The sequence below is a fragment of the Oryzias melastigma genome, linkage group LG3 (assembly GCF_002922805.2).
Source record: "Oryzias melastigma strain HK-1 linkage group LG3, ASM292280v2, whole genome shotgun sequence".
Classification (NCBI taxonomy): domain Eukaryota; kingdom Metazoa; phylum Chordata; class Actinopteri; order Beloniformes; family Adrianichthyidae; genus Oryzias; species Oryzias melastigma.
This window is the reverse complement of record NC_050514.1, coordinates 5,810,311-5,822,592: the sequence shown is the minus strand read 5'-3', so window position 1 is coordinate 5,822,592 and position 12,282 is coordinate 5,810,311. Positions and strand designations below refer to the sequence as shown.

General features: G+C 39.2%; 1 protein-coding gene across 2 annotated transcripts in view; it reads left to right on the top strand.

The window, feature by feature from the left end:
* LOC112160673 (A disintegrin and metalloproteinase with thrombospondin motifs 7) overlaps nt 1-12,282 on the top strand; it is a 177,891-nt gene that overhangs the window by 115,895 nt on the left and 49,714 nt on the right. For both annotated transcript variants that reach the window (XM_024295388.2, XM_024295387.2), the window contains exons 14-16: nt 81-201; nt 1,840-2,084; nt 5,906-6,044. In XM_024295388.2, coding sequence (XP_024151156.1) covers nt 81-201; nt 1,840-2,084; nt 5,906-6,044 — 505 coding nt within the window. The remainder of the gene's footprint in view (nt 1-80; nt 202-1,839; nt 2,085-5,905; nt 6,045-12,282) is intronic.

The following is a 12,282-nucleotide window of genomic DNA, read 5'->3' as shown; positions in this document are numbered from 1 at the left end:
GCAAGATCCCTCTGTAACTGTTAACACAGAAGATGTATGAGAAACAGTTGTTTAACTTTCTCTGTGCATGTGTGTTACAGACAATTGGGTGTGATTTTGTAATAAACTCCAATGCGGTGGAGGATCTATGTGGCGTGTGTAATGGAAACGGCTCCACCTGCACAACTGTGAGGAGAACCTTTGAGGAGAAAGAAGGACTGGGTATGTTCTACAGCACATTTGTTGTCACAAATCCAAGCCAAAAAAATGTCTGTTTTAGCTAACGCACAAAGGGATTTCCCATTGAACGGCTAATGCTAATTCTCCGTCAACCTAAACATTCTTTGCTGACTAATCATCTTTATAAACTCACAGGTAAGAATTTTCCAAACTCTTTTAAGGAAACATTATTTTTAAAGTAACCATTTCTGGTCTAAAGTACAGTTTTTTGGCTCATACTTTCTTCTTCTTATGGAATAAGGTGTAATGCTATAGCGCAATCGCCACCTATTGGCCAAACTGAAACACCCTTCAGGAGAGGCAGAACAACTGTTGGAGCTTCTCCGTTTTAGAAACCATGTAACACTGTATGCTATTAACAATCTCATTATAATTTCACTAATGCAATTTACAATATGTGAATTGTATCAGAATAATAGAACAATCAAAACATATAATGATTACTAATATATTTATTAACAAATGTGTCTAAATGTGTAAACCATGTTAACTCAAAATTGAATTGAATCAAAAGAAAAGAAAAAAAGTCAGAATTGAATTGATCCAGACTCCGGTGAATCAAATCGAATCAATTCTCGAAATTATTGGTGATATCCAGCTCTAATCAAAACCAATAATAACAATAAAAATGGTGCAAAAGAGCCATCCATCAGGTTGTTATTTTTGCTGGTGTTAAAGCGCTGTTTGTTAAGTATGGGCTAAATACTTTATGTGTCTTTAAAAAACTAAAATAATTACATGTGTAATTCACATTATATAGAAAATATGAATATTTCAAAGACCAAGTTCTTTCCACTGAATCTCAAATCCCAAAAGGACAGCTGTTAGTCTTCTCACTTGTCTTTGCAAAAAAAGAAAAACAAAACTGTTTTATGAATTAAAAAAAACCTTAGTAGGTGGTGTTGATTGACAGTAATTAATTGAAAGTGTGAAGCACAAAAAAATAACAGGGATTCTTTAGGGACGTGGGAGATTGTTTTACATGAAAGGAAGCAAAACTTATTACATTTAACAAAATCCTTGTTTTCAAGAAATCTAAAGTGTTTGTCATATTTCACCTTCACAGATTTGTTGGTAAAGTTATACTCACTTTCTAATCCTTAGTCAGTGCACACATGTGGGGGTTGGTTGGGGGTTTGAGGTTGTCTGTGCCCGTGGAGGGTTGTAGACGATGCAGTGCATCTTAAAGGGGAGAGCAGGTGTGTCTTGAGGTTCCCTTATGGCTCCTGCAGCCACCTTAATGGACGTCATGAAAATGGAACATACCATTGTCATGTTTTAAGAGTATCATGAGATATTCGCAAGCACAATGAAAGTTAAACTCATGTATGATGTTTGGGTGGCCTAATGCACACCCCATTAGTGAGGTGTGCATACTAGCTTTTTACTGACACTAAGCAAAAGTTGTATGCACAGGGTACGAAAAATTTGTAGAACCTGAAACCCGCAGTATACCCAATGTGCATGAACCCTTTTTGCCATACCGGCTCACATAGCTCTTCCCATTTATTCATACTTTACCCACAGACAGCCTGTGTTCACCCACGGGAGCAGTTGTGACTAAGGCCTTACTGTTTTATCAGGATTTAGTTTCAAGCCTCTGTACTTGATGTCCTTTAGGTTATGTAGACATTGGCTTGATACCAGAAGGGGCCCGAAACATCCTGATCAAGGAGGTGGCTGAAGCTGGGAATTTCTTGGCGTTGCGAGGAGACAACCCCAGCAGGTATTTTCTAAACGGCGGTTGGACCATTCAGTGGAACGGGGAGTACAAAGCTGCGGGGGCGACCTTCCTCTATGAGAGGACGGGACCCATGGAAAACCTTACCTCCCCCGGGCCCACGCTGGAGCCGTTGTGGATTCAGGTATGATGAGGCACGTTAAGAGTAGCTAAGAACTCTGGCTTCATGCTTACTCAAATGCTTTTGGTTCTAGAGTCTCTGCTGCAATGCAATGTTGAGCAAATTCACATTTTATGTTTTCACATTGAAGTTTAATGAAAGTATGCTTCTTAACTTTTGCACTTTTTTGTGGAACCGTATCAAATAATAAAAAAAAAATGTCATACTTCTGTACTATATTTTCCGCACCATCAATGAATGATCTGTTTTTTTCCATATTCTCTTTATTTGCTGAATCTGTGGATTTGCAGATGTCTCCTGTCTCTAACCCCCGTGAATAACAGGGGGAATGCTGTAAACTTTTCTGAAGACTTTTCATTGAAAGCAGTCACTTGAACGCAGGTTGCAGTGGCTGGTGTGAACGTAGCTTGACAGGCTACACGTTAGCCAAGTTAGAATATTCGCAATATTTGTAACCCTCAACCCTGTTGCAACACGTAAATAAATCAGACTAATACTGGTGAGGAAAACAGTTGAGACTGAGAACTTAAAAAAAATCATTTTAAATATGGATTAAAGAGCAGAAAACACAGTATCTAATGCTTGGATTTACCAAAACGTTTCGATCATCCCTTTTTTTCCAAAAATTTCCAGGATTACATTGAAGTGTCCTAAAGACGTGATTTTTAACCTTTTTATGTAGGTAGAACATAGGAACGCTTCATCTCATCACATATGATCAATTTCTTCAACCTTTCCCTGTTTCACATGCTGACCTTAACATAAACTTCCTGGATTGTTACTTTCTCTTCTGTGTCAGCAAATCAGGACAAAACACATGAATCATTCACACCTCCTTGATTTTTACATCCTTTTTATCTTGTGAGGAGTCTGTCTATCAAGAGTCTGTCTATCTTAATGTGAGATGAGGTTGTTCCTGTGAAAGTAATACTTCAAACCAAAAGTCTTACACTAATGAAGAAATGAAAGAAGTGTGCTGTAGGGCCTGTTGCATAGTGGAAACATTTCTCTTTTGGCAGTTCAGATAAGTCTGCATGAGGGGAGAATCTATCCTTCTGAACACGCTTCATCTACTAGCCTTGAGCAAAATCCCATCCATGTCAGAGGCAAAATTTTTGACTTTGTATTTTTTTTTCCCAGTAAACAATGGTTCAGTTATCAGTAAAATGCAGGCACAAATGGTAAAACATTTCTGCAGAGATTCTTTAAATAATATTTTTATCTAATTTGAGCGGAATACAACTGAGACACAAGGATCTGAGTCTGTGCCTTTCAGGCACCTAAGATTTAGTCACATGTACTCGTTTGGGGGGGTTGACCCATACGGTTACAGTTTGGGTTTTCTGAGCCCGTAGGGTCATGGAGAGGAACGACTGCATCTTAAGGATAAACTGGTGTGTCTGATGCTACATTCACACCAACTTGCATTCAAAAGGCCACTTTCAGTAAAAGGTCTATGGAAACACCCGTAAAGAAGTGTTTTGGACCTCCACGTTCAAAATCTTTGTGTCCATACCGTGCTACTCAAGTTTCTAACAGTCAAATACATTAAGGACAAATCTGAATTCTTCCACTTTCCCCGACCACTACAATTACGCCGGAGTCACACAGGACGCGATAGCACCGCGAAGCGGCGCGGAACGGCATGCACTTCCATTCGGCGCCCATGTTAACCTATGGCGTCGGTCACACCAGGCGCGGAGCGGCGCGGAGGGTCCGCGCGGTGCAGCGCAACGTTTCGGCGTCTGGCCTATTTCTTCCGCGAGACGCGAGCGCTCCGCGTCAATACTGGCAGGAAGTTGCGTCGAAATACATGAGAAAATCCGGTTTATTTTCAAAATAGAACCAATTTTTCACAATAAAACGCTGCGATTGACAAATGTGATCATGTTTTTGTGTCTAAACAGACTGTAGAGATGAAAATATGCATACAATCAAAACACACAGACACGCGTGCGCGAGAGTCCCCACCCCGCACACCACAGATCTCTGGAGCGGGTGTGCTGGGCAGCAGGGTTCTGGGAGGAAAAAAAGCAGGGCAGACGGGGCCCCCAATGCAGTGGGGGCACACTGGAGCGGGGAATGGGGCTGCGTTTGAACGAGAGAGAGGCAGAGGAGCAGTTCTTCTTGGAAGAAACATCAGGTAATATTTTTAGTTTATTAATTTACTGACGGAAACACGTGGGAGCGCGTGCGTGCACACAGACACACAACAAAACAGACAGACACGCACACGCGCGCACAAACCGATCAATGAAGTGGGCCGACTGCAGAGTTGGGGGGCGGGGTCTGTGTCAACAGGGGCAGAGATCATCCCCTTTTAGCAGAAACACGGGGAGATATCCTGGTTATTGACCATAATGGCAAAAAAAGCAATAGCTCTAGCAGAAGCGCCTGTCGACCGTCGCGGAAAAAAATCGCGTCTGGTGTGACCAATAGAGCGCTGCGAATCGGCGCGCACTCCGCTCTGCGCCGCCTCGCGGCGCTCTCGCGTCCGGTGTGACTCCGGCGTTAGCCCTCCAAATGGAGAGTAATGGAAAAATAGTGTCTTTAGATTTGAATGTTACTCCGACTCGATGATTAATAGTCACCGGTCGTCTACGTAAGCGCGGAGCTGCTAGCACTCAGAAATACGTAAACCACATCTGCTTTAATATTTATTAAAAAGTCATATTAAAACAAAAAATTCTGTGATTCAGAGCACACCCACATGAAGAGAAGCACTTCAAAGTCGCAAAGTGCAGATCTACCGGCGTAGAGATTTAGAGCTCGAAGTCCCGTCGCTCTACCCTTGAAAAACTGTTTTGGACACCTGTTTCACTTCAAATGCCCCGGATTTGGCCAAACAAATTCTAAAATTCAGGCTGCACAGAAGGACCATGATTATTACTTGAGTAGCCCACTACGCAGGGTTTAGGGGGTTGATAAATGTCTTACGACATGCCTGCGTGACCCTGAGTTTCTTTTTGCTATGACCTGTTGCTTACAGCGGGCCTGTTAAAAGAAATGTGCATGAACATCTTTGTGCTATCGGCTCACCAAGTGGTCTACAATCTTGACCACGGTGGACAAATCCGTCCTCTATGAAGATTTGCCACCATACAGCCTGTATCCACCCATAAAGGCCCGGATTTGACGGGTAAAAAATTTGGAAAATCTGCCACACGAGCTTAGACATGCTAACTGTATGCATGTTGGTGGAATAGCAGTGATTCAGATATGCCAGCGTCCATTCCACTGAAACTCCACTGCCAGAGCACTGTAAGCGTGTAAGTGCGTCCTTCCAGACCCTGTAAGCAGCGGTACAAACACAGGCTGGCCGTGGAAACGGCTGTGTTACAGCCATGTATGAACGCAGAATTCCAGTGTCCAAGCACGTATACCGCCGCTCGCACTGGCACTGCTGTTGCACTGCTGTTCTACGGCTTCACCACTGGTACCACACCCAATCCCCCTCTGTCTCAATTTTTGTGCAGTTCAAAAATTATTTCCGCGTGTATGCGCCTCTATTCTGCGGCCACATCTCGGCCGTTGCACTACCAGTCCACTGTTAGCATCCTCTGTACCACGGGGATGAAATTTTTTCCGTGCTCCAGCCTTGATATGCCCGTGAAAGCCAGTGGGACCGGAGTTTCAGAGCAGTGTAACTAAGGCCTAACATAAAAATGCGCAACTCCACCTGCAGGAAAATACATGCATAAACACCTTTTGGTTTTAACATCAGATCCAAATTAAAAAATGAAAATAAAATCTGTCTTTAGTTGTTGTATAATAAGAAAGATAAACAGATTTCTCAAACCTAAAAATCCTCTTTTATGTCTTAGCTTCTCTTTCAGGAAACCAACCCAGGAGTGCATTATGAGTACACCATCAGCCGGAACGTTTCAGAGGACACAAACACCGGGTCTGAGTTTTTCTGGAAACATGGCTCATGGACTGAATGCAGTGCTACATGTGGAACCGGTAGGAGACACGACATTTTCATGAGTACATTTAAATGTCTGTAGTTCAAAGTAAAAGAGAAATGAACTGCTCTTTAAAAAGGTGTGAATTATTCTCTAAAACACGACACATGCAGCTTTCAGTGTTCGAGTGTGTGTGTTTGAATGCTGAACCTTTCTGTCAAGGCAACCGAGATAAAAAGCATGCTGGGATAAAATTGTACTGCAGAGGGAGGGGGTTTGCACTTATGTAGATGGCCAAATGAGATTAGCGTGAAAATAAGTTCTATGATACATGAGAGGCAGCCAAATCAATCAGAAATATTGATATTAAATGTGCAGCCAGTCCTGTTATTCAATGAGCAGACTAGTTAAAGAAAAATCTGCCAGGATTTTTTTTTTACTAAAATTGAAACTGTAAAGAGATTCTGTCCATAGTGTTTCTCGTAATGTTTTTTTTTTTTTTTCCCATGTCTGATTCTTTGTATGAAGGGTGAATGGAACTAAAACTATGTGGGATCAAAATGGTTGACAAATTTTAAAAGTTCTACTTAAACAAGATACCGAAAAATAGTCCAAGAAATAGAAAAAAGGAAATAAAATCCTAATTAACTAAGTGTTGAAAGTCAAGTTTAAAGAAAAAGGTCTATCTGATATATAACATTTCAGACAGGCTTATAGAAGCCTTTAATACACATGAAAGCAGCTGATTATTGGAGAATTTTGGATCTCCAGCAGCAAAGGCAAATTCCTTCCTCACCTTTGTATTTGGCACATTCATGAAAAAGTAATCACTTTTGATAAAAAGAATAAAATGTGATGATGTAAAAGGTAAAAAATAAAGGAAGAAAAAAGACAAATTATGCAGAAAATCAAAAAATATGAACATTTATCCCAACTACTCCCTACTATTGTTACATACTTAATCACACTCCAATGTGTGAGTGCCTCATCGCGCTAGAAGTTTCTACGAAATGATTGTCTTCCTTTTGGCTGGAAGCCTTAAATAAATACATATGAAGATTGAAAAAATCTGTCAAACTTCCACTGATATAAAGTTGAAATGGACTTAATTAAGGTAAACATCATTTTTTTTGAGGAGTGAGAACAGATGTCAGTTCTGTCAAACAAATGTGGAATTCATCATTTATATTTGACGCTTCGTTTTTATCAAATCATTGGTGATTACTTCTTTCAAGTAAATCAAGTTTATTTTTTTCAGCATAGCTTTAGTTTGACAGCTATATTACAAAAAAATATATGTTTTTTTTTTTTGCCTGTCCTTTCACCCTCTGCATTACTGGAGTTCATCCAGATTGAAGGTTTAAAAAGTGCTGGCTCTTGTCTTGCTATTATGTCTGCGTAATTGTCACTCTTGAATAGTTCTGATCAGCTGATTTAAATATTTGACAAAACATTTCCAGTTAGCACAAAATGAAGTGTTTCACTAATTAATCGCAAGTCTGGAAAAAATGTATCACGATTAATCACCTTTTTAATTTTTTAAGTTACAGTATTTGCCAGCCAATTGTTGTCTGCAAATAATCATAATATGAAATCAAACGCAAAATTGTACGATTAGAACATTTATTGTTAATCCTTTGGAATAGAGGGTCTAAAACTCAGTTTTTGTCTACTTTTGAATTTACATCTGTATATTCAATCTGAAAGACTACCTGCTTGATTTTTGGTCTCATTTTAACCAGCACAACCTCTCCTCTGAGACACTACCTTTATTTAGTCATTTTTCCATTTTATATTCACACACTAGACATGAAATCATGCAAAAAGAGAAAATTCCATTTGGAAAAAATGTGATTAAGTTTCCTGTGAAAACCCCAAAAATGTTTAACAAACTGTTTTTACAACATGAAACGAAAGTTTAAGTTGTAATTTTATAAAAAGGTCGGCTTGGCTGGAATCTGCTCACAGGTGGGGGCGTGTCTGTCCACTCTGAAGTGCTCATCTCCCGTGGGCGGGTCAACATTCATCATACCGTCACATTTTTTGTTGCTGGTGAAACTCAATCTAATATGTTTATGATAACTTATTTTGCACTCACTCATATAGGTTAGCCGCCCACTTGTATGCACACTTTAATTATTTTGTTTTGCTTTAAGCAGCCGTCGCAGACACATGTAGGTCAGTTTTTTCCCAATAATAAAGCCAATGTTAAAATGTCAGCCATTCTACAAAAACCTCGGTATCTGTCTGAGTCTGAACATTTTCTAGAGAGCCACATAGTTTCAGAAGACCTCTAATGGGGTGAACTTTATATGCATGGTATTTAATTAAAACTCTGTGTTACTGGTTGTTGCCTGTTTTCTTCTTTGAGAGCTGCACAAATCCACAAACCAAAGCAATATGCAGTTGTAAGATAAAGACCTATTATTAATAGAATTTCCTTTATTTCCCACATTGATTCACACTCTGAATTCCTTTTTTTTAAAATCAAGTACGAGTGAAAGAAGCGGTTAAGCATTCTGCAGCACAAAGACGACTGTTGCTTTGTAAAAGCTTAACTTAGTCCGACCTTTTTGCTTTGAAGAAGATTACACCTCAGACCTGACCACACGTCACATTTCCCACCTTGATCTTTAAACGCTGTCGTATTCAACCTCCTGCACTGAAGCTCCTCTCTGACTTAATGGAGTTTTCTTGCTCATCTTGATGTTTGCTGCAAGGACAAAATCTAATTGTTTCACTCTATTTAAAATATGCTTTTAAAAACGTATGTCTGTTATGTTACACTCATGAATATAAGTACAGCACCCTCACCAATATAATGTATTTATCCTGTGATATAAAGACTGATACCTGTATCAATTAAGTAAAAACATATTTTTTTCTAATATTTTTTTAAATTAAAGACTCAATTAGTTGAAAATGTTTTTTTCACGTTTTTGTGACATTTTTCTGGTAATCGAGGACATAGATAAAGAAAATTAAGCTCAAAATTGAATTTCTGAGTATTACTTCATTCATTTTGTTGTGAATCAGGAACAAAAGAAAAAATTCTGTTTGAAAAAACTTGTAGTTGTGATAGAAGCTACAATCAATGAGCCTGTTTCACTTCATTCAGACAAATAGATCCATGAACGTCTTTGTTTTCTTCGTCTGAGCCAGCTTATGGCTCAAAACTGTACAGCTGGATAGTTCCAATATTACTTGTGATTTTTGTGACACTGATAATGTTAGCAAGAGAAAGTGTAAACCAATGGATATTGGGAAGTGGGGGTGGGCTTACTATGTGCCAACAGTCCCGCCCACAACTGAGATGCAAATTTCTATTGAACTACTGCCACTCTACAGAAACTCTGTCCAAGAAACTGAGTCAGTTTTTTATTCATTTTATTTTGGCTTCAAATGGCTACCGGTAAATCCAAATTTAAAGACCACAGGGGACACTTACAATAGATCAAAAGAGGATCAGAGTGGGACTTTAACAAAAACTGTATTAATTTATGTTTTTTTCAGATGGTTTAGTTTCTGCTTTTTTATTGATTTTTTAGGGTGAATTTTGAGTCTCAAGTTAATCTCAACTTCAACTAAAAAAAAAAGCTTTAAAATATGATTTTTTTCCCCCTATCTTTAGTTGGTTGTTGCCAATCTACCCTGTGACTCAAGCCTCTTTAACATAAATTTGTAATGAAGAAAGCAAACTCTACACGGCATAGAAACCACAGATCTAGCAGACACATCAGGGTCTGTGACTCGGAAAACTGTGGGTAAACTTTGCAGATAGCTGAAGGCGTTCACCTGTCACTCAGCTTGACTCTGACCTTAATTATGCATAACTTTAAGTCCTTAATCATGCACAGCTTTTAACTTATAAAAAAACAGCCACTTGCTGTGCAGGTTTAATTTGAAGAAAATTTGCAATAAACCAAAGCAGTTTTTTTCTTTTCCCGCCTCCTCTGCCTCCAAGTATTCATTTAGCTGTGAAAAGGTCAATGGGTAGTGACTCATCTAGGGAGCCTTAAGCAGCAGATCAAGTGGGTGCAATTTCAGGTCCTCACATGTTTACTTCAAGTCTCACCATCAGAATTTTGGCACTTCGTTAGTCCCATCGCATCCATCAAAGCTCTAATACCTCCACAGTCCTGCAGGTCGATTAAGTTGTTTGACCAGATGCCTTTGGGTGTTTGGAGGTCTAGATTGAAGCTCCCAGGGGGTCCAAACCTTCACAGTGGCAGTTACAGATCTGGAAAAGTGTTTACCACTCCACAGGAGGCCGGTCTGCTCTGTCCTTGGCTTTAAAACACACGCAAGTTTGTCCTCTCACTGCCTACTTTGTTGTTACTTTGTTGTTTGTACTTTCTCTTTATAGAAATGTCCTAATTTCCTCTTGATTTCTACTTTTTAATGATAATATAACACTAAAGAGACTGACATATTTTTAACTCAAACCTAAACAAATGTTTTCTAAATACTGATGACGATTTTAGCTCTGTCAGGCTCCAGCTCCCCTGACAGAATGAATTTGGGCTAAATCTCGATTAATAATGAAGGACTCTGAGCTTCTGTATTTAATGTTAAACTGGAAAATTAAGGTTTCACTACAAAGATGAAAATTATTTAATTACTAAAGTTGAACATTTAAAAGTTTTTTTACACTTCAAATGCACTCATCATGAATTTGAGCTGTTTCTCGTAGGTCTGGGTTGATAAAATTAATTAATCAATCTGAATCTATCTAAGCTTGATAGATCAATAATCAATCCATAAAAGTAGTGATCGATACAACGCATACTTGCTAAAGTCTGCTAGCTTGATGCTAATGTATAATGAGATTCCCCATAGGGTGGCTAATGCTAACACTGTCAATGTAAACATACATTGCTGACTAAATGAACATCTTTATAAACTCACAGGCATGAATTTTTCAAACTTCTCTGTTTTAGAAACCATGTAACACTGTATGGTATTAACAATCTCATTATAATTTCACCTATAAATTTAACAGTGTTTGAACTGTTTCAAATTAATATGAATATCTTCAAAATGTATATAGATTATTAATGTATTTCTAAATAAATTTGTCTAAAAATCCCCAAAAATCTGAATCTAGTGAGCCGAATCGAATCGATTCTGGAGATTATTGACGATACCCAGCCCTCGTTTCTCTTGTAAGGCATCAGGTTTCTTGAGCCTGTTTTCGTTTTCATCATGGAAACAGAGGCACTGTTTAACGATCAGCAGAGTATAAAGTTCAGGTTAAAACTTCTAAACAAGTTCAACGTTATTAAACTGTCAAAACAACTGCAGCAGGCTATTTATCAAGGCAACAACCTTTATGTGATGTGGCCGACGTGAACATTATTCGCTCTGATCTGCAACATTGTCTGTTAATAGACTCCTTTAATCGTAATTTGGATTTCTACAGCGAGGCAGAAAGGAAATCAATACAAGTTCTGTTCTAACAAAATAGTACTGGACCTGACAGCATGTTTGGTGACAAAGCACTAAAGCCTCTTTACACAGCTGCGCTCTGAAAGAGAGTTCTCAAGGATGACAGTCCATCTCCACACTTCAGCCTTGTCAAATCTCTTTGTGTCGGCACTTACAAAAGGTGCAAGCTGCACGAGCTGTACAGGAGAGCACTTTAACTCACGAGCTCTCAATGCTGCAGGAACCAAGTTGCACTTTCTTTCTTTTCTTCTGTCAGGTGTAAGTGCAAAGTTCCACCTAAAGCAGCTATTTTCTAAATCCCTGCACGGATGTACTGATTACTTTAAAGTTCTACTTCAATCTTGATCTGCTTTAAAATCGTTCCCAGAGTTCTTTTCATTATGATTATATCATTTTTAGCCAAAAAAAAAAAATGGTGTGGTTCTCTATGACAAAGTTTCTGCAGAGCAGCAGGAGTTCATTAGAAGGTCACCTCTGAGCTGTGGACAGGACTGTTGAGGTAAAGAAATCCCATCCATTTCCCATCATCCATTTGCTTACAGTCTGTCCTTCTGGCTTACAGTCCCTCGAATCCCCTACCTAACACTGACCGTGCTACAAAAACAGAATATTGGAGATATCCAGCTGTACAATTTAGACGAGGAAAGCAAAGATGAAAACTGATCCATTCGTAGACAAGTGGAGGGATCAGTATGGAGCTTGTGGCTTGCCGTAGTATAACTTCCACATCACAGCTACAAGCTTTTTCCAATGGTATTTTGTTATCTCAACAATACCTTTTACTGCAGTGGTCCCCAACCTTTTTGGGGCTGTGGACCGGTCAGCCAGTGTGGAGCTATTCCGCGGCC